At 45.9% G+C, this 26,427-nt stretch overlaps 10 protein-coding genes across 10 annotated transcripts; 6 read left to right on the top strand and 4 right to left on the bottom strand.

Moving 5' to 3' along the window:
• Window positions 1-74: 74 nt before the first annotated feature.
• Window positions 75-623, top strand: H6S33_000760 (uncharacterized protein; the record flags this gene model as incomplete). Its single annotated transcript, XM_044832173.1, has 4 exons — window positions 75-191; window positions 257-335; window positions 389-459; window positions 525-623. The coding sequence occupies 4 exons, from the start codon at window positions 75-77 to the stop codon at window positions 621-623; spliced, it is 366 nt and encodes a 121-aa protein (XP_044700319.1).
• A 415-nt stretch (window positions 624-1,038) lies between these two features.
• H6S33_000759 (uncharacterized protein) lies at window positions 1,039-2,063 on the bottom strand (the record flags this gene model as incomplete). Its single annotated transcript, XM_044832171.1, has 4 exons — window positions 1,039-1,137; window positions 1,225-1,832; window positions 1,882-1,942; window positions 1,995-2,063. 4 exons carry the CDS (start codon window positions 2,061-2,063, stop codon window positions 1,039-1,041), a joined length of 837 nt encoding a protein of 278 aa, XP_044700318.1.
• Window positions 2,064-2,938: 875 nt separating this feature from the next.
• H6S33_000758 (uncharacterized protein) lies at window positions 2,939-4,492 on the top strand (the record flags this gene model as incomplete). Its single annotated transcript, XM_044832170.1, has 4 exons — window positions 2,939-2,989; window positions 3,119-3,238; window positions 3,306-4,092; window positions 4,146-4,492. The coding sequence occupies 4 exons, from the start codon at window positions 2,939-2,941 to the stop codon at window positions 4,490-4,492; spliced, it is 1,305 nt and encodes a 434-aa protein (XP_044700317.1).
• Window positions 4,493-5,282: 790 nt separating this feature from the next.
• H6S33_000757 (uncharacterized protein) lies at window positions 5,283-7,053 on the bottom strand (the record flags this gene model as incomplete). Its single annotated transcript, XM_044832169.1, has 4 exons — window positions 5,283-5,351; window positions 5,409-6,469; window positions 6,529-6,706; window positions 6,829-7,053. The coding sequence occupies 4 exons, from the start codon at window positions 7,051-7,053 to the stop codon at window positions 5,283-5,285; spliced, it is 1,533 nt and encodes a 510-aa protein (XP_044700316.1).
• Window positions 7,054-8,236: 1,183 nt separating this feature from the next.
• Window positions 8,237-10,980, top strand: H6S33_000756 (uncharacterized protein; the record flags this gene model as incomplete). Its single annotated transcript, XM_044832168.1, has 5 exons — window positions 8,237-8,306; window positions 8,370-8,717; window positions 8,786-9,420; window positions 9,472-9,584; window positions 9,633-10,980. 5 exons carry the CDS (start codon window positions 8,237-8,239, stop codon window positions 10,978-10,980), a joined length of 2,514 nt encoding a protein of 837 aa, XP_044700315.1.
• Window positions 10,981-11,946: 966 nt separating this feature from the next.
• H6S33_000755 (uncharacterized protein) lies at window positions 11,947-13,671 on the top strand (the record flags this gene model as incomplete). Its single annotated transcript, XM_044832167.1, has 3 exons — window positions 11,947-12,269; window positions 12,324-12,763; window positions 12,842-13,671. The coding sequence occupies 3 exons, from the start codon at window positions 11,947-11,949 to the stop codon at window positions 13,669-13,671; spliced, it is 1,593 nt and encodes a 530-aa protein (XP_044700314.1).
• A 2,792-nt stretch (window positions 13,672-16,463) lies between these two features.
• H6S33_000754 (uncharacterized protein) lies at window positions 16,464-18,029 on the bottom strand (the record flags this gene model as incomplete). The annotated part of the gene is made up of 4 exons (XM_044832166.1): window positions 16,464-16,485; window positions 16,591-17,407; window positions 17,473-17,747; window positions 17,842-18,029. The coding sequence occupies 4 exons, from the start codon at window positions 18,027-18,029 to the stop codon at window positions 16,464-16,466; spliced, it is 1,302 nt and encodes a 433-aa protein (XP_044700313.1).
• A 1,317-nt stretch (window positions 18,030-19,346) lies between these two features.
• On the top strand, window positions 19,347-20,962 carry H6S33_000753 (uncharacterized protein; the record flags this gene model as incomplete). Its single annotated transcript, XM_044832165.1, has 4 exons — window positions 19,347-19,675; window positions 19,755-20,643; window positions 20,697-20,880; window positions 20,934-20,962. The coding sequence occupies 4 exons, from the start codon at window positions 19,347-19,349 to the stop codon at window positions 20,960-20,962; spliced, it is 1,431 nt and encodes a 476-aa protein (XP_044700312.1).
• Window positions 20,963-23,336: 2,374 nt separating this feature from the next.
• On the top strand, window positions 23,337-23,731 carry H6S33_000752 (uncharacterized protein; the record flags this gene model as incomplete). Its single annotated transcript, XM_044832164.1, has 2 exons — window positions 23,337-23,478; window positions 23,544-23,731. The coding sequence occupies 2 exons, from the start codon at window positions 23,337-23,339 to the stop codon at window positions 23,729-23,731; spliced, it is 330 nt and encodes a 109-aa protein (XP_044700311.1).
• A 1,588-nt stretch (window positions 23,732-25,319) lies between these two features.
• Window positions 25,320-26,206, bottom strand: H6S33_000751 (uncharacterized protein; the record flags this gene model as incomplete). Its single annotated transcript, XM_044832163.1, has 2 exons — window positions 25,320-25,812; window positions 25,884-26,206. 2 exons carry the CDS (start codon window positions 26,204-26,206, stop codon window positions 25,320-25,322), a joined length of 816 nt encoding a protein of 271 aa, XP_044700310.1.
• Window positions 26,207-26,427: the final 221 nt, after the last annotated feature.

The following is a 26,427-nucleotide window of genomic DNA, read 5'->3' as shown; positions in this document are numbered from 1 at the left end:
CCCATAACCACACAATATCATCCCCTTACCTTCCTCATCCTATCAGGCAATTATCTGAGAAGCAACTAGTCACGATGGCCGACGTTGACATGAAGGATGCTGCTGCTGCTGCCACCGCAAAGGAGGGAAAAGCTGTCTCCAAGAGTGGACCCTCCGGTGATTCTGGAAAGCCCCGATTCGAGGTTAAGAAAGTAGATCTCCATCAATGATTTCTAAAGCGATCTACAACGTCAAGAGATGCTGATGAACGAAACAGTGGAATGCCGTTGCCCTATGGTCATGGGATATCGTCGTTGAGAACTGTGCCATCTGTCGCAACCATATTATGGACCTTTGTATGCCGTCCATCTCCCAGCGCACCTTAGAATTATTCGCTAACTCGACATAGGCATCGAGTGTCAAGCTAATCAAGCCAGCGCTGTCAGCGAGGAGTGCACCGTTGCTTGGGGCATCTGCAATGTATGTCGCACTTTGTGTTATACCCAGAGTACATATAAGTTCCAGGGCTAATCTATTTCCAACAGCACGCTTTCCACTTCCACTGCATATCTCGTTGGTTGAAGACACGTCAGGTCTGCCCACTTGACAACCGAGACTGGGAGTTCCAGAAGTACGGAAAATAAACAACTACTTTTCGTCAATTAAGGGAAACCAACCCCCCCTCTTTCTACAGAAACTATAGCATGGAAAATTCCGGAGCAGGAGAACAAATGGGGGAAATACCACTGTGCAGTCTATTGCTATTCACCCAACAGAGCCTAGAGAATGACTCGGGGGTTACAGTCAGGTTTAGTCTGTTACCACTGAAACTGAGATTTCGTGTAATGGGCGCGTTTCTTTGTAATGTATCTGTTTTACCAATGGGCGTTCTGCATCACCTTTTACCTCTTTTTATATTTATCGGCGAGAATTCAGATTTTATCACGGAATGAACATAGTGATGTTCAGTTTCAGTCAAAGTGATTATGCGAACCAAGGCTTGCGCTGGTTTCAGCTTTGCAAAGATCCATATTTTATAAAGACGTACTTCTATTTGTCTCAACTCTCCTTATACCTCGACCCCTTCCTGCCTTGCTTGTCTACGTAACTACCCAAAACCCTCAAGTCTACGCAGTACTTCTTCAGTTCCTCCAATGCCTGCTTGGCATTATCGGTCTCGGCATGTCCTTCAAACTCAACAAAGAAGATATAATTCCACTTGATTACTCGAGTGGGCCTACTCACAATGGAGGTGAGATTAAGATTGAAATCCTTGAAAACCCTCAAGGAATCGCAAAGTGCGCCTGGCAACTTATGGTCGATCGTGAATGATAATAGGGATTTATCTTTCTTTTTCCCGCCCCCCTCCTCCACCGTCCATTCACCTGTGCTCACACCAGATCGCTTAATGGCCGACAACACAAAGAAGCGTGTAGTATTATCGTGGGAATCCTCGATATTCTCGGCAAGTATCTTGAGCCCCTTGACATCACTAGCAATCTTACTAGCTATCGCACCAGCGTCCTCAAAGTCTGCGGCGATCTGAGCGGCTTTTGAGGTGGAAGAAACGTCCACTCTCTCTACACCTTTCAGGTTTGCGTTCAGCCAAGTCTCACATTGGCCGAATGCCTGAGGATGCGAGTAAATCTTCGTTATTGACTTGAGGTCCTTGGCAGGGGAGAGAAGGCAGTGGTGTACATCCAGATAAGCCTCTCCACATACGCGCGTAGAACGGTATTGCGCGGAGCGGTCGCAGAAGAGGTCGAGTGTAAAGACTACGGAGCCATTGGTAGAGTTCTCGAAGGGAACCACGCCATAGGTGACGGTGCGGTCCTCGACGGCGACGAATATGTCTACGAGTAGTTAGAGCTGTATGGTGGCTTGGGTGGTATAGTTGGGTACCTTCGATTGTGGTCTTGGGCTCAAAGACGTGGGTGTTTGGGTCAAAACATTCAATCGCTGCCTACGAGTTTTATTAGGGTTTGTGATATATGAGGATGGTTGGTTAGGCATACCTGATGAGAGTATGATGTTCGTGGGCCTAGATATGCCACTGAAGGCAACGGGTCAGCTTTTGATGCCATCTTGACCGTTCGCTGCTTGTATCTGGAAGATGTTGAAGAGCTCAAGTACCGTCTCCGGACAGAGTAACTGATTTATTACAAAAGTGGAGTAGAGTGGACTAGGCAATGGTTGGCTTTCACTGACAGAATACATAAGTCTGAGCCTTGCAACAACCTGTGCGAAGTGCATTTTGGGTTTTGATTGTGCTTTTCATACATATTATATCCATTCGTGACCTTACGGACTCTGGACACACGTGCCTATGTAATGTCTAAGGGGGCAATGGCTCTATGTGTTGCTCTTTGATGATATTTATTGTTCTCTGCGGAGTTTGTGTGCGGGGGAGGGGTCTCACAGAGCCTCCTTCACTGACTCATTCACGGAAAGAGTTCCTGTTCTTAGTTCCCTGAGAGGATCGACCGTTTACCTCACATAAAAATGTATCCCTCCCTTCCCGTTTACCCCTCCGTTGGCACCGTCACTGTTGAAAAATAAGAACCCCTGTCCTGCATACATCTTTGTAGAGAAAATTCCCGCCGTTCCCCGCTACAGGTTGGCCTGCGAATAGAAGGGGAAAAAATTAAAGGCCCTTCGTCAACCACACTTGATTACTTACCCAACCACGAGTCCAAGTTACCTAAATTTACATCATTCTTGGACCGGGCAGCCAGAGTCTCCTTTCCTCCTCGCTTCCTACCATTCCCCTCTCTTTCTCCTCCATCTCACTCACCACATCACAATATTTTGATCTCTGCTGGTTAGTTAAGACCACATTGCATATTTCACTTCCTTCCCTTCTTTCCTTTCCTTTTTTTTTTTTTCTTTTTTTCGTAAAACGGTCTTTTTGACAGCATTTTGGGTGGAGCAGATTTGTTGAGAATACAAAGCAGCAAAGATGTCGCAAGCACAGCCAAATGAGGTGGAAAAAAATATCGAGATATGGAAGGTGGGATTTCTCCCTTATATTGATTCTAAGCCTATGTAGTCTTGTTATATAGGCTGCTGAGTTTGGTGAATTTTTGGAGGCGCGTGGAGGCTGACAAGCTTTTTTTTTTTTTACGTCTTGTGTAAATAGGTCAAGAAGCTCATTAAGCGTCTCACCGAGGCGCGGGGCAACGGGACTAGCATGATCTCGCTGATCATCCCACCCAAAGACCAAATCTCGCGAGCAGCAAAGATGTTGGCTGAAGAATTCGTTAGTGCTCTCTTCTATTATACCGGAGTCGTCGTATGACGCATGAAATATATTGACAATATGGAAGGGTACTGCATCCAATATTAAATCGCGTGTCAATCGTCTCTCTGTTCTATCTGCGATTACCTCTACTCAGCAACGTCTTAAGCTCTATCCTCGTGTTCCACCCAATGGTCTCGTTGTCTATTGTGGTGAAATCATTACCAGCGAAGGCAAGGAGCGTAAGATTAACATTGATTTCGAGCCTTTCAAGCCTATCAACACTTCACTCTACTTGTGTGATAACAAATTCCACACCGAGGCGCTTTCTGAGCTCCTTGAATCGGACAACAAGTTTGGGTTCATCATCATGGATGGTAATGGTGCGCTTTTTGGCACTCTCAGTGGCAATACCAGAGAGGTTGTTCATAAGTTTTCAGTTGACCTGCCCAAGAAGCACGGTCGTGGTGGTCAATCTGCATTGCGTTTCGCCCGTCTTCGAGAAGAAAAGCGCCACAACTATGTTCGCAAGGTTGCCGAATTGGCAGTACAGAATTTCATTACTGCGGACAAGGTCAACGTTTCCGGGCTTATCTTGGCTGGTTCAGCTGACTTTAAGACTGAGCTGGCTCAGAGTGACATGTTCGATCAGCGTCTTCAGGTCAAGATTATCAAAGTTGTCGACGTGTCCTATGGCGGTGAGCATGGGTTCAATCAAGCTATCGAGCTGTCTGCCGAGACTCTCGGTAACGTAAAATTCGTCCAGGAAAAGAAATTGATCGGCAATTACTTCCAGGAGATTTCACAGGACACTGGAAAAGTCTGTTATGGTATTGAAGATACCTTGAAAGCCATGGAACTCGGTGCTGCTGAGAGTATGCTCCCTTTCGACAATATCGCTTTTATTCTGTATTCTAATACGGTGTAGCTCTGGTTGTTTTTGAGAATCTTGATGTAACTCGCTGGACCCTTAAATCCTCAACCGGAGAGGAAATTATCCTCAACACCACCAAACAGCAGGAGGCGGACCGGGAGAGGTTCATGGACAAAGAATCGGGCCAAGAAATGGAGGTCATTGAGTCTATCCCCTTCCTTGAGTGGTTGGCCGAAAAATACAAGGATTTCGGTGCAACTCTCGAGTTCGTATCAGACCGCTCTGGAGAGGGCAATCAATTTGTCAAAGGCTTTGGTGGGATTGGTGCATTCCTTAGATACAAAGTCAACTTTGAGCAGCTCGCCGAGGCTGATGATGAGGATGAATACTATGATGATTGATGGTGGGGACACCTCGCGGTTTATAGCGAGGACGTCATTCCAGACATAGGTTCTGAGGGCGTCCTTAGGATGGCGGCAGCGCTTGCGCGGTGTTCGTCACTCCTAGTGGGAGAGGGTTTAGTTGTGGTGGAGCCGAAAAATGGTGTTAGTTGTTGGAATGGTATGTTACTTAAGATCCGTCGATCTTGAAATGGTACGAGGCGATTAACAGGAGTGCAGATTAGTTGAACCCGAAGTCATGGAGAGAGGTAAAAAGACAGTCGCTACCACAAATCATTGAGGCTGGCACTGGGAATGCGGGTGGGTGGATAGGCGTTCAATCATATTTTCTTTGGCTTTTGGATCTGGGAGATGGCTGGCTGGGCTTGGGGGAAAAACGTTTTATCTAGGAAATCAATTTTGTTGCATTGAAAATCCCACCAATGTTCTATATCCTTTACTAGAAAGTTGTGCACTGTGAGTTATTATTAGAGGTTGATTGGTTCATGTGATATCACTCGTAGAACTTTTTCGATAGATCCAAACGGGTGGTTTGGTTACTTATGCAGCTAGCTCCATTAGAGTAGAAAAAAAGCTGGCGTACTTTTAAATGTAGATTGATGGATATATATGTACCTCCATGGCATACTTGTTGTGAGAATAAGTTTCCGCCACAGCTTTTCATATAGTATTACCATTCCAAAGATAGTTTTTCAAGTCTAAGACTTGTAAATGGAAATTAGGCATGTACTCATTGTAGGTATCATTTCGCTAAATACAGTCCATTTGAGAACTAGCTGCCCAAATCGACCTATTCCTTCTCGATAACTGCTGGGGCCTTGATCTCTTTGCCCGCAAAACGCTCTAGCCCCTCACCAGCCTATTCGATCAGATTAGTATAAGGATTCATCAACAAAGTCGTTCGGAAAAGGCTTACATATGACACCAGAGGAGAAACCTCAACGCCAGTATCCTCTTCATTTGTCTCGCTTGTCACAGTCGCCCCGGCAGCTTCCATCCACTTCTTTCCTTGCCTGAGAACGTCTCTCTTACTGGTGTCTGGGTCATCCTCTCCAGTTCCCCTGGCGTTCTTGAGGGGCGAAAATTCATCCTCACGCTTCACTTCAAGACAGGCAAAACGAGACAGTGGAATCCTTGGAAAGATATCAAATACGAACTGTTCAAGCTTGATGCCGTTTGGCTTTTCAGGCTTAAACTGCTCTCCAGTTGTAGTGTCACAATAAGGAATCTTCTTCCTTGCGATATGATGAGGCAGACTATGTACCCACTCAGGAATAGTCTCCAAAAAGCGGGTTGAGTAGTAATGGTTGACAATATTCGCAGCGCGGAATTTGAGGATACTCTTGTTCTTCTCGTCGAGAGCTTCTGCAGTCTCGGAATCGATTTCGGAATATTCAACAACATCGGGCTTTCCGTTTTTCAGGATTATGAGACCCACAGACTCGGTAGCGTTTCGTTTGCGGACCACCTTAGTGGCAAGGTCGACATCTTTTGATGCGGAGAATCCTATGAATACTGGATCGCACACCTTGACGAGACTGTTGTCGACACAGTATGCGTGGACATGCTCAATAGACCTTGCACGAAGGTCGGTAAGGACGGATGAAGTGATAAGGGCCTGGTAGATCCCACCGTTGCCATCAGGAGCGACAGCAACCTTTGATTTTGATTCGAGGATGATTTTACCCTCATTCGAAATGCAGGGTAGGACACCCTGCTCAAAGAAGACGACATTCTCTTTCTCAAGCCCAAAGAAATCGTTTTCTTGGAAGAATTTCTCTGTAGGGCCACGAGTGGGTCCTGATGTCATGATGTACCAAGGCACAACAGCCTTGTCCTTGCCGACTTTCTTTGCGCCAAGGGTTTGTACACGAAGAATACGCTCGGCCTGAAGCTGGAAAAGGGATTTCTTTGAGGGTAGGCCGACATCGAAACAACCCTTAGGGGCACTGGAGCCGAGACGGGTCCCCTGGCCACCTACATCAACGCGTCAATGATACTTAACATAAAATAAGGCATTTGTATAAGAAGCTTACCAGCCATGAGGACTACTGCCACCTTGTTGTTTCCAATCAGCTCGAGACCATGTTCATTCCATGACTCGATATCAGATAAGGCGCTATCGAGGATGGAAGCTGTTGCGGATTCAGGAAGGGGCTCGACTACCGGAGTCTCAGCTGGTGGAGGTGGAGAGAGTGCTTCTTTGGTAATGATCTATCAATGTTATGAACAATTAGCATCCTGGTTACGGTGATCAAAAAGCTATTAAATAGTTTTTAAATAATAGTACAACTAACTCAAACATAATTATAGCTAATGGGTGGACGATAACTTACAGAAATCCTCTTGGGGTCCATCTTTGACAACTGCTGGAAAAGGGCAGCCTTCTCAGTGACAGTCAAATCATCAAAAAATGCAAAAACGTGCTCTTGGCCGACTTCTGCAAACTTTTGCTTCAATTCTTTGACAGCCTCCGGAGAAGGAGCTCTAATATCAGAATCTCCGCCGAGGGAGAGCTTGTTGAGGGCACTTTCAAGACCGGACTTGATTGCGGCTGCCATGATTGTATTATAGATAATGATGTATATGTGTGTATATCAGCTGGATTGGCTTAAGGAATGGATGGTATTTCGTGTGTGGTATCACTTGATGAGGCAGTAGCAGGGAGTAGTAACAGAGATGGATGGGAAAGGAGTAACAAGAACGAGGACAGAGCAAGATGTATTTATTTAAAGACGGATAAGCTAATCTACAAGCAAGAAAAACCAAAGGTTTACAACTAAACCCCGCAGAGCTTCGTGGCTCTTGGAGAAAGTATGGGAGGGAGCGGGGCCCTGCGGTGTGCATATCTGTTTTTGGAAGCTTGTAGTCAGTCAATTGAGTGAGGAGCCAGTGCGGGACGGGGAACCCCACCACGGGTTGGGTGTTGGTGGGATATGAAGGTCAGAGACCCACGCATAGGATATCCTTGCAGGGGAAAGAGGCTTTTTTTTGTGCCGAATGTGATAGAGTTGCAAGCCCAATCCTCGAGTAGAGCAGAGTATCGGTGCATACATGTAGATACTCTGGTACATACATGTACCTACATGTACATGTAGTTAGAGTACTCTAATTTGCTCTAGAGTACCAACATACATAGATGTGTGCCTGTGCTTTTCAATTGAGGCTTCTGATGGCAAAGCTGAGGTCAGAAAGGTTGTAAAACATTCCATTGATCTATCCAAGAATTTGATCCCGGGTTTAGGGAATATATGTTTCGTGCTCCGCACATGTAGAGTTGACCGAGTTGCTTACACCTAGACACGGCATAGATATCAGCCCTAGACACTAGGATTTGGACCCTTGTAACGCACAGCTTCCATGGAATTACCCGGCCTCGGTGCCACAAAGTGAGTGGCGCTTGACGTTCAAGCCACACTCACTTTGATTTCCAGGCCCTTGGTACACTTCTAGTAACTCAGATTGGGAATCTGGGAAGCTATCCAAAATTCCATTGATTCTCTGTCATAAGCCGGACTTTCGAAAATTCAGCTCCTCTGCTATTTCCCTCTTACTGTCCTTCTTACGCTTTGACAATAATTAGGTAAGTAGACACGTGTGCTGAAGAGAAGGGGAGACTGAGCTCCTGGAAGTTGTTTACTTCATTTTTCCATGTACATATCGTAACTCTATTACCAACCATCAACATCTCGCAATAGCCATCTTCCATTTGAACTATCTTGCCCAAACAAATAGAACTTAAACATGTTCGGCATCAACGGCTCCGGGGGAATGCCCTCGCGGGGAGGGCCGCCGGTGGATCCGTTGGACTCTGGTAGGTAGCTCCCCACAACCCCTCCAGCCATTATCACCACTCTATTTCTGACAATTATCGTAGGCGACTACGATCCCATTCACCACCTCAATACGCTCTTCCCCCACCCTGCAACGCTTCAGAGTGTTCCAGCAACTTCACAGGCACTTCACAACCACCTTAAATCCCTCGATACGGAGATTTCACAGCTTGTCATAACACAATCTACCACGAATGCGGACTCACTTTCACAGATCGCTGCGGCAAAGGCGGAGCTCGCAGAGCTACTAGAGAATATAGATACGGTTCGGGAGAGGGCTGTCAGGACAGAGGATGCGATCGCGGCAATGACAGCAGATATTAAGAAGCTGGATTCCACGAAGAAAAATCTGACATTATCTATGACGGTGTTGAAAAGATTGCAGATGTTGAGTACGTTTTCTAAAGTGGTTTTTTTTTTTTTTTTTTTGTCATAAATACTTTATTGACTTGAGCTTTAGCTACTGCTTATGAACAGCTCAAAACTCAATCCAAAAACCGTCAATACCGTGAATGCGCATCCCTTATGTCCGCAGTTCTCGAACTTATGGCCCACTTTAAGTCGTTTCGCTCAATAGACCAAATTGCTACACTCTCACGCAATGTTGCAGATCTCAAGGCAGAGCTATTGGAGCAGGTCTGCGAGGATTTCGAGATGGTGTTTGTGAAGCAGGAGGTCGCAATTAGGAAAGGAATGTTGGCGGAGGCCTGCAACGTCATGGATGCACTTGGGGATGGCGCTCGAGGGCGTTTGGTAACATGGTACTGTAACACGCAATTAAGAGAGTACCGCCAGGTCTTTAGAGGCAATGATGAGGCTGGCTCATTAGATAATATTGCCAGGAGATATGCATGGTTGAAGCGAATTCTGAAGGTTTACGATGAAGAGCATCTCGGAATATTCCCACTAAGTTGGAAGGTTAATGAGGTTTTGGCAAAGACATTTTGTGAGGGAACAAAGGACGATTACAAGGGAATTTTAACGAGAGCAATGAGGAGGGAGGGTGGAAAGACTTTAGACGTAAACTTATTGCTTAAGTGTTTACAAGAGACACTAGAGTTTGAGAACTTTCTTGAAGGAAGATTTAGCAATGATGTGAGTGTGATCTCATCCAACATAGAGGACATAATCACTGATATTTGACAGAGAGCCTCCATAGATACTATGAGTTCTCGAGACGAAAGACCATTAATATTTGGTAAAGCAATATCAGAGGCCTTTGAGCCCTACCTCTCTCTTTGGGTGGATGCACAAGACAAGTATACTCGCCCCACCGCAATCTTGGGCTCTAGCTAACCCCTAACTAGGCAACTATCCAATATGATACCTTCATATCGTGCCGCTCCTCTCCGTCCACCCGACGAAGACGTCACTGTCCTTCCATCATCCATTGAGCTTTTCCATTTCTATCGCATAACCCTCGCCCAATGCGCTAAACTCTCCACGGGTTCCAAACTTCTTGACCTCTCGAAAACCTTCGCAAAATATCTTGATGAGTACGCCGAGGTTGTTCTCCTTCACTATTTCTCCCCCGATAAAGCAATGTCCCTAGCAGCAGAGGATGTAGTTGTTGTATTGAACACCGCCGACTACTGTCATGTTACTACCTCACAGCTACAAGAAAAGGTGAAATCTCGCGTCGATCCAGATGTTGCAGATAAAGTCGACTTTGAACGCCAGTCAGATGCGTTTCTTGGTGTTGTGAGTGCGGCAATCCGGCTTCTCGTTCGTAAAGTCGAGATTGCAGCGGAACCCGCCTGGCGCGAGATGCGAAATGCCCCCTGGAGCCGCCTGGACACAGCCGGCGATCAGAGCGGCTATGTCGGTGTCCTTATTATGGCTGTCAAGTCTACTGTCGGTGAGATTTTAGGTTTGGTTGGGAAAGAAGCGTATCAGCGTGCTTTCTGCGATAAAGTCGTCGAGGCCATGGCATCTGCGTTCTTGGCAAGCTTGGTGGGATGTAGGCCCATTGGAGGCGTAGGCGCTGAACAAATGCTCCTTGACGCCTATGTTCTCAAAAAAGGATTTGAAGAACTCCTCACGCTCCGCGCAGAAGCCGGGACAACACCCCCAGTTAGTTACGTAAAATTCGTAAATAGGACGCTCACCAAGATCGATACACTTCTTAAAACCCTTCAGGTACAGAGTAGCCCAGCTGAGGGTCTCGTACAAGCATATCTCATCCATATATCCGACCGCTCAGATACCAACTTCCGCAAGGTACTTGACCTTAAAGGAATTCGCAGACCTGATCAATCTAGCTTTGTTGAGTTGTTTCGTGCACATATGGTAACCCACGACAACCTCGTCGAGTCAAATCCTTTCCTGACAGCCCTTGTCGTGCCATCTGGCAATATTGGTTCCGCCCCAGGCGGGGGTAGTAATAACATTGGTGGTCTTGGGATTGCTGGTGTAGGTAGTAGTGGACTCCCAGGCGCTGGTGTGCTCGTGCCGCCGAGGTTTGATCCAAGCGGGTTGGGGAGCGCAATTATGAATGCAGCAAGAGATGGCGTCGACAGGTTACAAACACAGACTCCCGGCGAAACCGATGGAGAAGAGGGTTTGGAGGGGAATTTAAGGACATTAGGGAGATTGTTTAGGAGGGATGGAAGTGGAATAGGTATTAGAGGACGATTTGGAAGGGAAGGAGGATAGTGAGTGTGATGGATTTTAGGGACAATTATTGTATAGTACTCTGTAGTTATTGCGGTAAATTTTGTGGTCTTAATATAAAAGCCAAAAACCATTCTGATAATGACTTATACACTGCACACACACTGACATTTGAATCTCATAACAGAGATACATACCTACATACCCGCAATTATAAGTTAAAGTCTGTTCGAAGAGACTACATGTATACAACGGTATGTAGGTACTATGTATGTGTATTCATTTCTAGCTATAACAAAGACTCAACGCCTCTTCTAGAAAGCATATATTACTCACAAATTATCACTACATGTCTTGCAAGAAGCCTTTACAACTTAGCATCTACATACATGTACATGTACATGTAGTATCATCGGCTTCCGAACACTTCTACAGGGTTTCAGAACTATATACAAAGACCTATAGTTACGATATATGACCAAGGCAGATTGATGAGTGAGTAAAATTACATGTAGCTTCATCTTTCTCAAGTTCTATCGTGATTAGAGTTCGCCCCTTATGAATGTGCTTACGTAGTCTTGCTTCACAGTTCCTCACTCGGGTTAATTTTCCGGTTTAGTTGCTACAATAATTACTAGCGTTAGTTTCATAACCGAGATTATATCCTAGGTTACATTATGGACACATTTACTCGCGCATTAATTAAGTCCTGAGAAATTTTGTGAGGTCGTTGCTACCAAGAATTCTCAGGACTTAATTAATGGGCGAGTAAATACGTAGCGTAAATAAACGGAGGTGCCCAAATAGCTTGAATATGTATATCATATTCGAGCCTATCGCCATAGGTTTCAATTTATATTTTTAAAATCTTCTGGGACTATCGTCTAATATTCTGGAAACCCCCCTGATCGCTGTTGTGCAACGTGACATTCTGGTTGTCGACACCTTTCTTCCAGAGCCTCACAGCTCTAAACAACATTTACAGCAATATCTCCACGAATTTCCACCATGAGAGAACGCATTACCTTCATAGTTTCCCACCCTTCCCACACTCACCCCGACAACTTCGAGCTCAAGAAAAACAGTCTGACCATAAAGGCTCTTCCCCAAAGCGCTCGAGAGGACCGCCTTACCTTCGACATCCGTTCTCTGCCAAAGCCGATACAACAGCTCTTCAAGGATATTAAAGAAGCTCACTTACGATGGTCCTCAGGAAGATTTTATCAAGCAGTCGCGCCATATAGCTCTAGGGTCCCGGCAGGACTACATATATTGACTAAGCCTGGGTGGATTGATACCACCACACTTTTTCCAGGAGAGAAGTCGAAGGAGTAAGTTATCCCTCATACTGTTGCTGTTCAGATATTGACAAATAGAGCATATAGTTCAATCTTCGATGACTCTTTCCTTTCCGCTGCTTTCGATCTTCACCACTTCCCCAAAGAGAGGCTTGCGGCTGGTATTTTCGGAATAGGTCAATGGCCCAAAACCTTCTACTCGCCTGTCGAGTCTATTGCACCTTTTCGGGAATTTTTGCAGAAGCTGTTGATGTGGCATCATGGGATATTGAACAAAGACAGTATCCACTGGATGGCGCGATTGGAGAAGCTTGATGATGCAGATTATATAGATCTGAAATACGATGCTATTTCGCAGAAATTCGAAGCGAGTATCTTCTGGGGCCCAGGAGAAAAAGTGTGGAGTGAGACGCTTGAAGGAAATGGCGATGTAGAGGTTGGAGTTATGGGTGTTGAGAAGGGTATTGAAGAAGATGAGTTGAAGTTGGCGGGATTTATTTATGAAATTGGAGAGAGTAATGATTTTGGTACGTTACCTTGGGCTTATAGCTCTATTCTAGCTTTTTTTTCCCTTCTCCAATCGTAGCTAATAAGTTATCTCTTAGAACCAACATTATTCTCATTCCCTTCCCGCCATCATACACACCCTTCTACCTTCACCCTCACCATCCCGCAGCCCACTGGTCTTCATCCTCGTATCCACATTTCTCTCCCAGGCTCCCTACAACCACCTCAAGAAGAATGCACTCTCAATGCCCACTTTGACATCCCTTCTGCACTCTTCGTCGATATCTATCAGCTCAGCCCCTCCAACACAAACCTCCTCAATACTCTTAACATCAAGCGGGTTCGTGATGTGAGTGGTAATACAGACCTCGAAAAACCAGACTACAGCTCTCAGCAATGGGGAAGTCGAGTCTTGATCGAGATTGATACCGAAAGTAAGGGCGCAGGCCCACTAAAGGTGGAACTGCCACTTCATCTTAGATATCTTAACCCACGCGAGAATTCTTCCTCAGCGGAAGTAGTTTTTGCATGGCCAACAGTTTTCTGGGCATGTAAGAGTGACAACTGGGTCAAGATGGGGAATAACCCATTCGATCGCACGAACCTGGGATGGGAGGATTTGTTCCCCGAGCAGGTTATGTACTATCATCTCTCACCTACTCCTGCTCCAGTGGGTGCAGATAGTGGTATGGTAGGCGTAAAGGGTGGCGAAGGAAAGGAGGGTACTTGGGGAAGAATTCAAGTCCCGGTATTAGACAAGGGGTGGGGTAACAGTGAGACTATAAAGACCTGGACAGCAGTGATTGTTGTCCTCGGGTTTTTGTGGGTCTTTATCAGGATTGCTGTTGCGAAGATTGGGAAGGGAATGGATGAAATTGGGTTTGGAACGGGAGGAAGAGAAGATGCAATCGAGAAGAAGAAGAAATAGGCATAGGTATGACGGTGGTCTGTGGCTTGAGTAACGACACTTATCAGTGCGTATGCATGTAGGTTATATAAATCTTAAAACACAGAATATAATAGTTTCAACTCTATTAGGTGCATGCTCTTTTGTGAGAATGGGTAAAGGGTGTATGATTATCATGATACAACGAGCAGCGCGTTATCAGTATAGATCGCCTCATCAGACTACGCAATCAATTTGTTAGTCTCAGATTTTAGTGTGGTCCACGAGTGCGCTCGAGCTGGTTGGGCATGAGCAAAAGCTCTACTCGGGATGCTGGTTACTGGGTGGACAAGAGGCCTATAACTCTCTCCCGCATATCTAAACCCCTTTCTCGGAACCGAGAGTGCTACCCCAGATTTACGGAGGCCTTGGAACATGCGTATATATATATTTCCAGCTGGCTGATGGGAGGCTTGCATAGGGAAACTGCCAAAGCCTTATATAATTGTGTTTTGGAAAAGCGCTAAAAGTATGGTTTAAGAAGGCTCAACTACGCATAGCCTTTATTTAACAAAGACAGATACAGATTATGTGGCAATCAATCAATAACGACGAGCGGTTGCATGCACATATCGAGTGATAGTTCATGATGATAAATAGAAATTACCCAACATCCTTCGTACATGTAGTTAATATCACTCGAGGAAGATACGTCTCGATGTTGAGATAAGAATAATTCTATGATTTTATATCGAGACACATCCGTGCATGGAGCGGGGTCACTATGGGCGGATCCGGAGTATGTGCGGGGGTCTGAAGTGCACAAAACCAACTTTATGAAGATGTAATTTCTTTTTTAGGAGAAACTGTTATCATATGGGGGCCGGGGAAATTTTTGTAGAAGGAAATTGAATTATAAGGAATAGGGATATCATGAGGAGGAGAAGAGAGTGCTAGACAGTAAATTCAGAAGATAATATTGGAATGAGAATACTGATGCCCATCTACACCAGTATGTACATCACTGAAGATCCGATATATTCACAAGTGTAGGAGATACAAACTACTGTATTTCAAATATAGATCTGGAAGGGGGCTACCATATGGTAACGTATATATATATGTGTTGTTAATTGGCGTTATGCAGAATATTAGCCACAGGTTTTTTTTCCTCTGGTTTAAGGTTCAGCACCGGCGCCAAGTTCGACGGGACTGAGCGCACACTGGCAAGTTTAAAATTTACCTGTCATAGACGCCAAGCTGTGTTTCTATCCCTGAGGTTGACAAGCTCAGCAATGTACCTGCTCACCTCAACAGCTTCTAATGCTGTCACTCTGACCTTGTTATTTATCAAGAATTTAGTGATACCGAAGTGTCCACCTCCGGCAGCCGCTTTCAGGGCTGTGAGGCCACTATGCTCTTCCCTAGCGGCATTTATGTTGGCCTTACTATCGAAATTATCCAATGGAGCTTTACGGTGTCGACGTGCCCGCCTCGAGCTTTAGTAGCTGTTTGCAGGGTAGCATTACATCTAGCAAGAGACTGATGATGTGAATGTACCACTCTTCTACGACCGCCGCCGCCTAACATAGCGATACAAACCCCAAGCTTTAGCACCTGAGAGCTAGAGCTGACAAAAATAAGTCATCTATTACACCAATTCAAGTACCTGCATACTTGGGGTACGAGACTACACCGTCCAAATATTACCTGGAGTACAGCACGTGTTTATACTACTTTCGTTGGTGGTCAAACAATGCAAACTTCTGAGTGGCCACCTCCGCCGCTGTAAGAAGCTATATATAGCTACCTGGACACACAGAGTACGAGCCAATGTCTTATGGTGTATTTCTGAGTTTTTCCTTCTAAGGGCACGTTACACTCTGTGCTCTATATGGGCTCCTCGGAAATTGGAAACTTCACAACCGAAATGGTAAGTGGGAGAAATGGATGAAATTACTGATTTCACGTCCTGCCCACGTGTTGTTTGTAGCCAAGCTGCACAGGATATCACTCGGTGACTTATTCTGTCTCCAGATGTTTATTTCAGAATAACTATCGAATAGCAGTTTATGATGATAATCCTGATTTTTGGCTACGGTTGTGAAAGCAGAACCCTCAAAAGCTAAATTCGGCATCTCCTAAACAGACAACCCCCTATAAAAGAAAAAAGAAGTTAAACAGTTTCCTAAATAGCAAGAGAGCGTTGGTATCACCAAATATTAATTTTGGCATGTCGCTCCAGCATTTTGAGTAGCTTCCCAGCAATGAGTTCCCATATTCTGCCAGTAAAATTATTTGAATCAGAACCGATAAATTGTTTTGATCATATCCAGTTGATAACACTGGAAGTGAACAGAAGAATGGTGTCAGGAAGAGTGGGATCACGATATTTCACTCAATGTTTCGGATCATAGAGGAACACTCAAGACCACCAAATTGCCTCTATAAGATTCATAAGAAGAACTATGACCCTTCATGCTAGTAATGCATATAATTCCTTCCTCACGATGCCTTATGTACGCGCATCGAACTCATGCTACCACACCAGCCAATAGAGAAGCAGAAAGACAACGCCATCCCAATATGAAAAAGAACAGAAATACTGTAAGTACAAGCAACGGTCCGTATGTTAAGTAAGTGATTGTAACCTAGGAAACCTAACCAGAGAACGAATATCGAAAATAAAGCTCTATCTTGAAGAGCAAAGCCCCTTCGAAACGAATGAATCTCTTCTCTATCACTTTACGCACCTTTTAATATCTACCGATACTATCGGAAAACTGTTCCAGAATTTAGAGGCCAGAATGGATTCCACATATGCGCTAGACAAACTAACACTCTTCCACAAATAAACTAAACCACAGAATTATTAGCTTCCCTTCAAATAAAAAAGACCAGGTTGAGATCCAAAGTCTCCCCCTTGTCCCTACCACAACCACCGTTTCAGTAGCATCATACCTCAAGCTCTCAAAGATAACTGGATTTTCCACCCAATGATTTAAGAAGCCACCCTGTAGCACACGTCTCAAGAACTGCAGCCTATGCAATTTCCACCATCGATCTACCCTCAATACACCCTTGCTATGTACTCGCACTGTCATGCGAGATCCACGGACACGGTCATTCTTGTCGAGTGCTTCGCTATAACGTGGTCCCTTCAGTGGGTTCTCAACGGAATGGAGAATGTCCGCAAAGGCAGAGTGTTGTGTTTTTTTGTTTCTCTTTGAAAGATGTTTCTTGGACCCTGAAGATAATCTTTGCAGGCTCTCGAGGAGGCTGTCATGACGCGGGTATGGGACATATCGCTGGATAAATTTCTTATGTTCGTTGGGGTCGTCAAGTTCGTCCTCTTCGGCCAAAGTATAACTCTTCTCATATAACAACGCAATATTCTCGCCGGCGGCAATCTGTACCGATATTTCACTTGAATCAAGTTGGTCCACTAAAGTATCAATAGATAAGCTGGTAATTGCCTCGGCGTCTTCGAGTTGGGTACATAAACTCCCCCATTCCTCAAGCGCCGCAGTTACAACGCCTTCATCGTCCCCAGCGCCAACATTGTGGCCATCAGATTCGATTATCTCAAGGAGGAAATTCATTATTTCTTCAGTCTCAGAGAGAGCGGCCCCACCGTAGAAGGTTGCTGCGCCAAGAGTATGAATCAAGAGAGATTTGAGAGGAAGGGAGGCGTTGTCTGTTATTTGTCTGCATAAAGTAGTTTGAAGTTTGTGAAAAAGATCTTCGGTTGGGTCGGTGATTATTGTAATCGCAAGAGCTAAGAATATTTATTAGCGGATTCTTTTAGATTATTTGGTAGTTTATGCAGGCACTGAAACCGACCCTTTGTAGCCAAAATCCCCTCCTTCTCTGTTCGCCCGTTCTTGATACTCCTCGCCATGGAGTCGATAAGATCGGCCTTCTTGGAGTAAATCTCCTCCTTCGCATACTTTGCCGACAGAATCTGGATATAAGCAGCGAACGCCTCCTCTCTGCCTGCAAAGCTACTCTTTTTTCTCTCTGTAATCTCCATCATTCGGTCACCTAGCTCCTCCTGCCAGCCTTTTGAGGTTTCATCGTCGTCATCGAGGGCGGCAAGTTCGTCGACAGATCCGAGACTGGGAACGAATTTCTTCGAGTTAGGATAATTCTTTTTGGATTTTTTTCTTTGCGATTGTAAGTAATCTGCACTGAAGTCGAGACATATCATACCTGAAATTTGTTTCGTCACTTAGGTCGCCGCCTTCATCATCGGTGCCAGCTCTAGAGGCGGCCCGAGAACCCGCGCGAGAAGTTGTGCGTGAATTTGCACGAGAAGAGGCGGCTGATGAAGCGCGAGACTGAGCTTTTCGAGATACCGTTTTACCGCTACCGAGGGCCTTTCGACGGAGTTCAGACATGTTTATTGAGGTAGTTTTATTTACTTGTTCAGTTCTTCAGCTGGTATTCTTTAAACGAGTTTGGTACCAAATTCAAGTGAGTAATGTGAGGGGGAGTGAAAATGTCGCCACAAGTGGGGTTATCGATAGCTATGTAGACGAAGCTTCGGTGTTGACTGGGAAAGTACTTTTACAACAAGAAAATGGAAGAAAGGTTTCTGTGTGCAGTGGGTTTATGAAAGGAGGAGAGAGGGGTGGAGAAAAAAGCAAGTGACTGGAGAGGAAGATAATCAGGTGTTTAAGTCATGAAGGGGTGGGAAATCTAGGGCGATCAAAGAGGTACGAATGATGTAAACTGGGCTTGATTATGGTCAGAGGAACATATAATACATGTGTGTACGTAAAGTGCATCACATACAATGGCTGTTCGGGGCACTGCCAGACTGAAAGCCAGTCCCAGCGGGGAAACAGCTTTTAGCAGTTAGGGCTACCATATCTTGTTCTAAGCATGTGAAATCCAGAAAACAAGACAGGGAAAGCTGGTTTCTCTGGCCTTTACCGTACCTACATGCTTACTGTGGTCCCTCAATCTCAAGGCAAGGTCTTTACTCCGGCGCGTGTTTTTCTTCGCCTCTCCAGGTTGCCTGCGTCATCTCTTCATTCTGTGCATCTGTGCTTATGCAGCATTCCAACCCTAATCCCAGCACTGAGATTAGGCGTAAATCCCCAAGCTGTGACTGGTTGTACTGGGAATACCGCCAAAACTCGAAAAATTGGCTATCTCCGTCCAGGGATTGCCACTTGAGTGATTGGTTGAATGTCATCGATCTGCACCAGAAGTTTCCCGTACAAGTAATTTTGATCTAGCCAATTTTTCGAGTTATGGCGGTACTAGATCAGTGGAGTACTCTGCTTGTGGTACCGAAAGTCTACGGATCACGTGAACCTGAAGCTCGTAGTTAGCGTCGTATGATAGCTACCCGCCCTGCAGTGGCGCTCATTCGCTTAGCCACCCAACCCAGCAGCCGGTGATGCCCGATTGTGAAGCTGCACGATAACAAAGATTCACGGAACATCACTCGGAAGGCAATATCATGATGCTTATCATCTTATCTGGAGTGGGCATGTAGGTACATGTATAGACAGCTGCCACTTCCGAATCATATTCTTCTGAGGGGATCAAGCCCCCACAGATCCCCTTTTACCCATATCTACAAGTAGCTCTCGACTCCGTCATGCTCCGAGGATACAAGTACTGTATAACCATCGAACACCGGCCTACCACCAGAGCTTAATCCCACCAACCCTTTTTTTTCTGATTTTGATCTGTTTTTTGAAATGGCTACTTCCATCACCGTTGCTCGCGATATCAAGGCCACTGTATCTCGTAGTCCTCCAACTTCGGTGTCTACATCCCCTGCCACGACCTTCAGATCTCTCTCCTTTCACTCTTCGAATAGTTCATTCCCCAAGCTGTCACACAATAGCTACTTCCCATATCATCAGCCTATCGAGAAACAGCTGAAACCATTCGCTACAGAGGACATTAAAATCCTCCTCCTCGAAAACATAAATGAGTCTGCTCGTACGGTCCTCGAGAAAGAAGGTTATCAAGTTGAATTCTACAATCATGCTCTCACGGAAGATGAGTTGATTGATAAGCTTAAGTTTGTCCTACTCTTTTGGGTGTTGAAGCAACAACAAACAGTCTCAAATCGGGATATAAACGCGCTAATACCTATCTAGAGATATTCACGTACTTGGAATCCGTTCTCATACTGCCCTTCCTCTATCTATACTTAAACGTGCCAACTTCCCAAATCTTTTGGCAATTGGCACGTTTTGTATCGGCACCCCAACCGCCTCACTCCTTCCTCTTGCACGCCTTGGAATACCTGTTTTCAACTCCCCATTCTCCTCCTCCAGATCGGTCGCTGAGCTCACAATTGCCAACATTATCATTCTCGCGCGTCAGCTCCTTGACAGAAATGCTGAACTCCATAACGGGCAGTGGAATAAAGTATCAGCCCATTGCTGGGAAGTACGTGGGAAGACCCTCGGTATTGTGGGATATGGCCACATTGGTAGCCAGCTGAGTGTGCTGGCGGAGGCAATGGGTATGGTGGTGATCTTTTACGACACTATTCCAGTGATGGCTCTAGGAAAAGCAAAACAGGTTGCAACACTCGATGAGTTGCTTGTTAAAGCCGATTTTCTTACGCTACATGTTCCCGAGGTTCCAGAGACCAATGGGTTGATAGGCGCAGCACAGTTGGCCAAGATGAAGAGTGGTTCTTACATTCTCAACGCTTCTCGCGGAAGTGTTCTTGACATCCCGTCTCTGATATCTGCTCTCCGTAGCAAACATCTCGATGGTGCGGCATTAGATGTGTTTCCCGCTGAACCGGGAGTAAATGGGAATACCTTCGAGGGGTATGAAGAGCTTTCTGGGTTGCCGAACGTCGTTCTCACACCTCATATAGGAGGAGCCACAGAGGAAGCTCAGAGGTTTATTGGGAATGAGGTAGCGGAGGCCTTAGTAAGGTTTGTCAATAGTGGAAGCACTGTTGGTGCTGTCAATTTGCCAGAGGTTGCACTGAGGGGAATGAAGGTTGGAGAAGAGGGCAGTGTGAGAGTAAGTAACTTCCCTCATAAGGGGGTATCATAGTCATACTAATATTCGAATAGGTTATCTTCATTCATTGGAACCGTCCTGGTGTGCTCAGACAGGTCAATGGAATATTGAAGGACCATAATGTGGATAAACAGATGAGTGATAGTAGGGGCGAAGTGGCGTATCTGATGGCGGACATTAGCTGCGTGAAAGAGGAAGAGATCAAGTGTCTTTACGACAATCTGGAGAGTCTAACTTGTAAGCTACCCTGCCCATTTCCATCTAGAGGTCTTATACTGACTTAAAACTAGCCAAAATTATGACACGCCTACTTTATTGAATTGGTTTGAGGAGCGGAGTTCTGGGGTTTGTGTGCAGAAAAGTCGATGTTTCATCCTGATTAGAAGATGGAGTGGTCAGGAGAGAAAGGGCGGGGTGTAGCAAACTATTCCTTCCGCGTTTTCCTCTTTTTTTCCTTTCTAGCTCTTTAGAGGCGCTTGCAGGCTGTTTTCATTATTGCCTTGTTTTAATTTAGATATCAATTCGCTTTCAACCATTGCCTAGCTTTATTAACACTCACCTTCAACATGGTAGCAGAAGGAAGAGCGACGTTACCACTGCACTTCATGGTAACGTTATTTTGGTACGAGCCAGTTATTTTTAGCACTAGGACAAGCCTATTGTCCGAGAGGCCATCTTACAGAATCACTCGTTCTTGGCATCACAAATCAAATATATAATCCGCAAATGAGCAAGCAGGCCAATTATGGACAGACTACGGATTCATATTTTCAAAGCCTGAAAGCGAAAACCAAGATACATTGACTATGGACCTCCTTATACCTCAAACTATTACCTATAGCTAAAGGAGAATATACCAGGTGTACGATCCTTGAAAACTTTCCTCCTAAATACTGCGCCCTGCCTAGTCTCGTACCCATCCCATACGAGAATCTTGCTGCTGCCTTGTGTAAACGTCTTAAAGACAGTTGTAAATCAAGTTACTACCTACATAGTTCATTACTTGTAGTAGCACAGGTAGGTTAATTACCTAGTTTAAATCCCCCCCGGCCTTCACGGCACAGGCCGAAGTCGATTGCCACCACGACAAATAACGTTATTACTTCAAGATACATGTACAGTACCGTAGTCTTAGCACCCTAGGATTTGACCGGTCCACTGTACCACACAAGGCGAATTACTGACTTCCACTGGATCACGACAGGTACATGGTCCTCAGCTGGGGCACAGGTGGCTTACTGATCTCATAAACCTCTCTGATCCTTCGCTCGCCCAGCCTTGGTTAAAGTGGTCTACGTACGACTGCAGCAGATGGATTAGGTTGATGCGCCCAATCAATCACATGGTGGTTGCATGGACCCCCACTCTATCTAGATGTGTATTAGTTAGCATTTACCCCGGCCATTACATCATGGACCCTGTCGATGATTCGGCCCGGTAGGTACCCAGTCGGTGTAGGTTTTAGTTTTAACGGCACGAAACGTTCAGCACCAGGATGAGCAGAACGTGTGGGCCGGAATGGCAGTAGCGGGACTGGCCGCAGCGGAATTTAAGATGACCTACATGGCCATTGTTTCCTTGGTATTTCCCGTTTTATCAAGGGAAACCCACACTTAGAGTAAGTTGCTAGCTAAATACAGTGCTGTATCTTGACTACCCTACTGTGCTCTAGATACCAAGATGGTGGTAGGATCAACAACTGCTAGAGCTGCCACTTTCCTGATCCAAGCAATACCCATCGATATGTTTACCGCGTGCAGGAACACTGCATACACAGTGTCAGCAAAATAAAGCCTTGCCATCCATTCTTGCGTGGTGCGGTAGGCGTAGGTACAAGGTTGTACAAAACCCCGCCTTAACATGCAGTGCGGGCCCTGAAAAATGCATGTTTTGCTTTAACCTCCGTTGTTTAAATCATGTGGCGGAGCCAGATGTGCCGTGGAATCAGTTAGTGCAAATAGTACTAGATGTATGTACTTTCAGCTTCATGGAGTTCCAAATTGTAAAGCATCTTGAGGTCTGTTTTAGCATATATGTCTAAGTGTATAGATATAGATAGTATAGTACTGATACAAGCACTCCACGTTATAGACAGAGATATCCATTGAGATCAGTACAGAAGTTGATGGAAGCTTTCTGGGATATGGTCCGATGCCTGCACAGGCTTTTATATAGAGCTAAACCTGACAACATTCCGCACGTAAACGGCACAAACCAAGCCTTGAGGGCCCCGGCCTCGAATTCTTGGTGCTAGAGAGAGATGGATGAAGACACAAAGAGAAAGAGACCTTTCCATTTACATACGATTGGCCCTGTTTGAAATTGTTTAATTATGATTACCGTCTGTCGTCCAAGAGGTTACTCGTCAGCACCCAAGAGATTCTTAGGTCCGTGCCCCACGCCTACGGTAGGAGTCGTCCGATTAGGTGTGGGCTACATGAGGTGTGCGTAACGCACGACATACCTGTACTCTATTGTGTGTAGGATGTACCTAATACCTAAAGTATACATACATGTATGTGTACCCAACAGGGTGTTGGGGCGTGTATATAAAGGACTGGATGCTTCCTCGTCCTCTCCCGAAACCCAAGCAAACCATTATCCACCAAAGCTAAGCTACCACCACTACCACTACCACCTCACCCACCCATCAATCTTTTAAAACCAAAAATCCAAACCACAAATACTCAATCATGTCCTTCGCAATCTCAAGCAGCAACGTCCGCATCGAGGAGCGTGATGGCCACACCTATCTCCACGCCGATGCCAGAGATGAGGATGGCAATGAAAACGGAACACAGTTGAACTTGGACGAATGTCTCGGCAACAACGAAGGTTAGTGAATATCGTATAGTCACCGGTAACTTTAGAGGGGAAGTATAGCTAAGCAACAAAAACAGGTTCCTTCAACTGGAGCGGCGAAGGCTTCACCGGATCGGCGGAGAACATCCACTTGTCCATCGAGGGCCCAGAGCAGCTCCCTATCCTCAGAGCCCAGTTGAGGGATAGCGAGGGGAACACCCACGATAGGGACGTCAACCTTTCGGAGCGTATCGTCAACGACAATGGGTGCTTGGTCTTCCAGTAGAGTGTTTCGAGGCGGTGGAGGATGGATACCTTGTCTGTACATGAAAGCACAGATAGATATTGATATCTACACAATTCACTTTCATCATCTGTGTAAAGCTCGTATTGGAAATAATGATTCAATGTGATGCTTTAATCGTGACCAATGTATAAGAAGTGACCATATCTACGCCGGCATACCCCCCATTCCCCACAGGTCGAAGTAGCCCCATTGCACATGTAAATAGTAATCGAAAGCTCTTAAGCCATCCCTTTCCCCGCTCCGTGGAGCTCTAATTATGTGTAACTTGAACTTAGTTTCATGGTGGTGCAAAGCTAGTAAGAGGTTATGTAGGTGCCCGGTCCTGCAACTGTGGATCACAAGATCTCACTCGTGCGGCACAAAGGTATGTCGTACATAAATTCGCGCGCAACACGCAGATATGGAGACACATCAACATTATGAAAAGAGACTACATTCATCACAGAGAAAGACACTCTCCAAGCAGCCTTCGTCAAGGCATGGAAGGGAATCCCATTCACCCTACAACCAATCACCGATTCCTGGAAAACGATCGCTAACCACGCTCAAGGCGTACTATCTCACGGCGCACTGGATTGCCACCGAACTGTAATAAGAACCCGCCATGGTCACTGCTTACCAAAACTACGGCTCAACGAGCATGGAGCAGTGTGGTCCACGAGGACGAAGCACTTCTTGCCTCGAGTTAGCACGAGGTATACCCTTCAATGAAGCCGATGTACCTCGATACATGGTAGATTTCTCGACTTGAGTCGACTCGAGTCGACACAAGATATACTCTTTAGGCTTCCAAAACGGAGATAATCGTGTAAATTTACATCCCGGGGGATCGAGCCAGACAAGAACTATTGAGAACCCGCTGCCAAGATCTGTCTCGAGGAGCATCGGGGCAGCTCGAGGCAACCCAGAGTAGATCTCCTCAGGGGCAGAGGCCTCTCGATACACTCCATCTTCCTCGCCTCGATGCGCCTCGTGGACAACACTGGCATGGAGTCACTGGTTAATTAGTCGTGTTTATGGCTCGTCTACAGAACATTCCTACGCATTGAAGATCAAAACTGGACCAATAGAGACAGATTGAGGCTTCCATTTTCCTTGCCGATAGCTGGGCAGGCGCTCGTATTCATCCAGTTTCATCATCGAGTGATATCGTGTGATTAAGATAAGGCAAGGTGGATTCCATGATCGTATATAGACAACAAGGTTCATGGGATACATGTCACAGCTTAGATGGAATGAGTGAAGATGCTAATATGGGCTTTATAACTATTTGGTAGCCTGGATGGAGCCTTCTGGTTTGTCTTTCTGCTTATCTAACGAATACTGTGTAATAATCGATGCTGCTGTTTCGTCTAGGTCCCTGCTGGTAGTAATACCGCGGTCTAAGATATTTATAAAGCCCGAGTTTACTATAATATCAAGAGAACGCTATTATAGCTCTTCTCGGTTCCACTCGTTGAAAACAATAGGTTTTTATCCAATTCTCATTATCATCATGGATCGAGGCATGGGCTACACCCGAACAGAAACCTCACTCCAAGAAAGAAACAAAAAGAAATCTACGGATCTACAGCCCCCCAATCCCATACAGCTTCCTATACTCTTCCCATAGCTCCTCCACCCCACACCCGTTAAACATATCCTCCCACATGCCCACTTTATACTTCCCCTTCCCCAGCAGTCCATTCACACTCGCCACTGTTCCTTTACCAAACCTCTGCTCCAGCCACTCAAGAAAATACGCCGTATTCTGATACCCATCATCCCAGTGCTTCCCTCCCCTGCGCCAGTGCGGCGGCGTGAAGCCCGCCTGCAGCCTTACCCAGTCGGCGATCCCCTCAATCAACCCGCCCGGACACGTGTTGTGCGCATTATACTGAAAGCAGTGCACCATCTCGTGTCGGATCACGCCGAGGATCTCCGATGCCGCGATGGTGGGCGAGAGCGTGCTGAGGTACTTGAGCGAGACGTGGATCTCCTTATGATCGACGTCCAGGTCCGAGGACGTGGTATAGGCGATGCCGTCCATCTCGCGCAGAATCAGGGTTACGGAGCGCTGGCTGTTTTTTTAGAGGGGAGACGGTTATTAATGGGTTCACTACTATCACTACTACGGTGCGGGCATAGATACGTATTGGGCGCGGTGTCAAAGGTGTAGAGAGACTCTAGGACACCGACGACGGCATCCCGCAGGAGGGTTGCGGTGTTTGAGTGCGCAAAGTAGATGGCGGCGCCTGGATGGGTTACGTCTTTGCACTTGAAGAGGAGCTTGGGAATCCGCCATTCTTTTTGGGGCCGCTTGGATGTGGGTGTAGCTGTAGCTGTAGCTGTAGCTACGACTTCGGGGGCATGAGGGGGCACTGGCGACATCTGGGTGAGTACGGAGAAAGGGCGGGTACTCTGCATGCTGGCTTCTGCTTCTACTTCTTCTTCCGGGGGAACTGGCACGCGCATAAGGGTTTAGTTTCGTCTTCTTGAGGCGGGGGTTTTGAGGGTGGGAAGACGGAAAACTATGGAGATGTGGGTGTTTATCTGTTTTGTAGCTCTGGGATACGTCCAGTAACTGATGTAGCCAGGGCTGAATAGACGCTTCCATACCACACACACCCCTCACTTCATAACAACTAGAATAAAGGAGTAGTAACTCTCATAGCACTTGACTACACCTAAATTTA

Source organism: Morchella sextelata (genome assembly GCF_020137385.1).
Source record: "Morchella sextelata strain SCLS chromosome Unknown scls_1, whole genome shotgun sequence".
Lineage (NCBI taxonomy): Eukaryota > Fungi > Ascomycota > Pezizomycetes > Pezizales > Morchellaceae > Morchella > Morchella sextelata.
The sequence above is the reverse complement of the archived record's forward strand: the minus strand, read 5'-3'. Positions and strand labels throughout refer to the sequence as shown.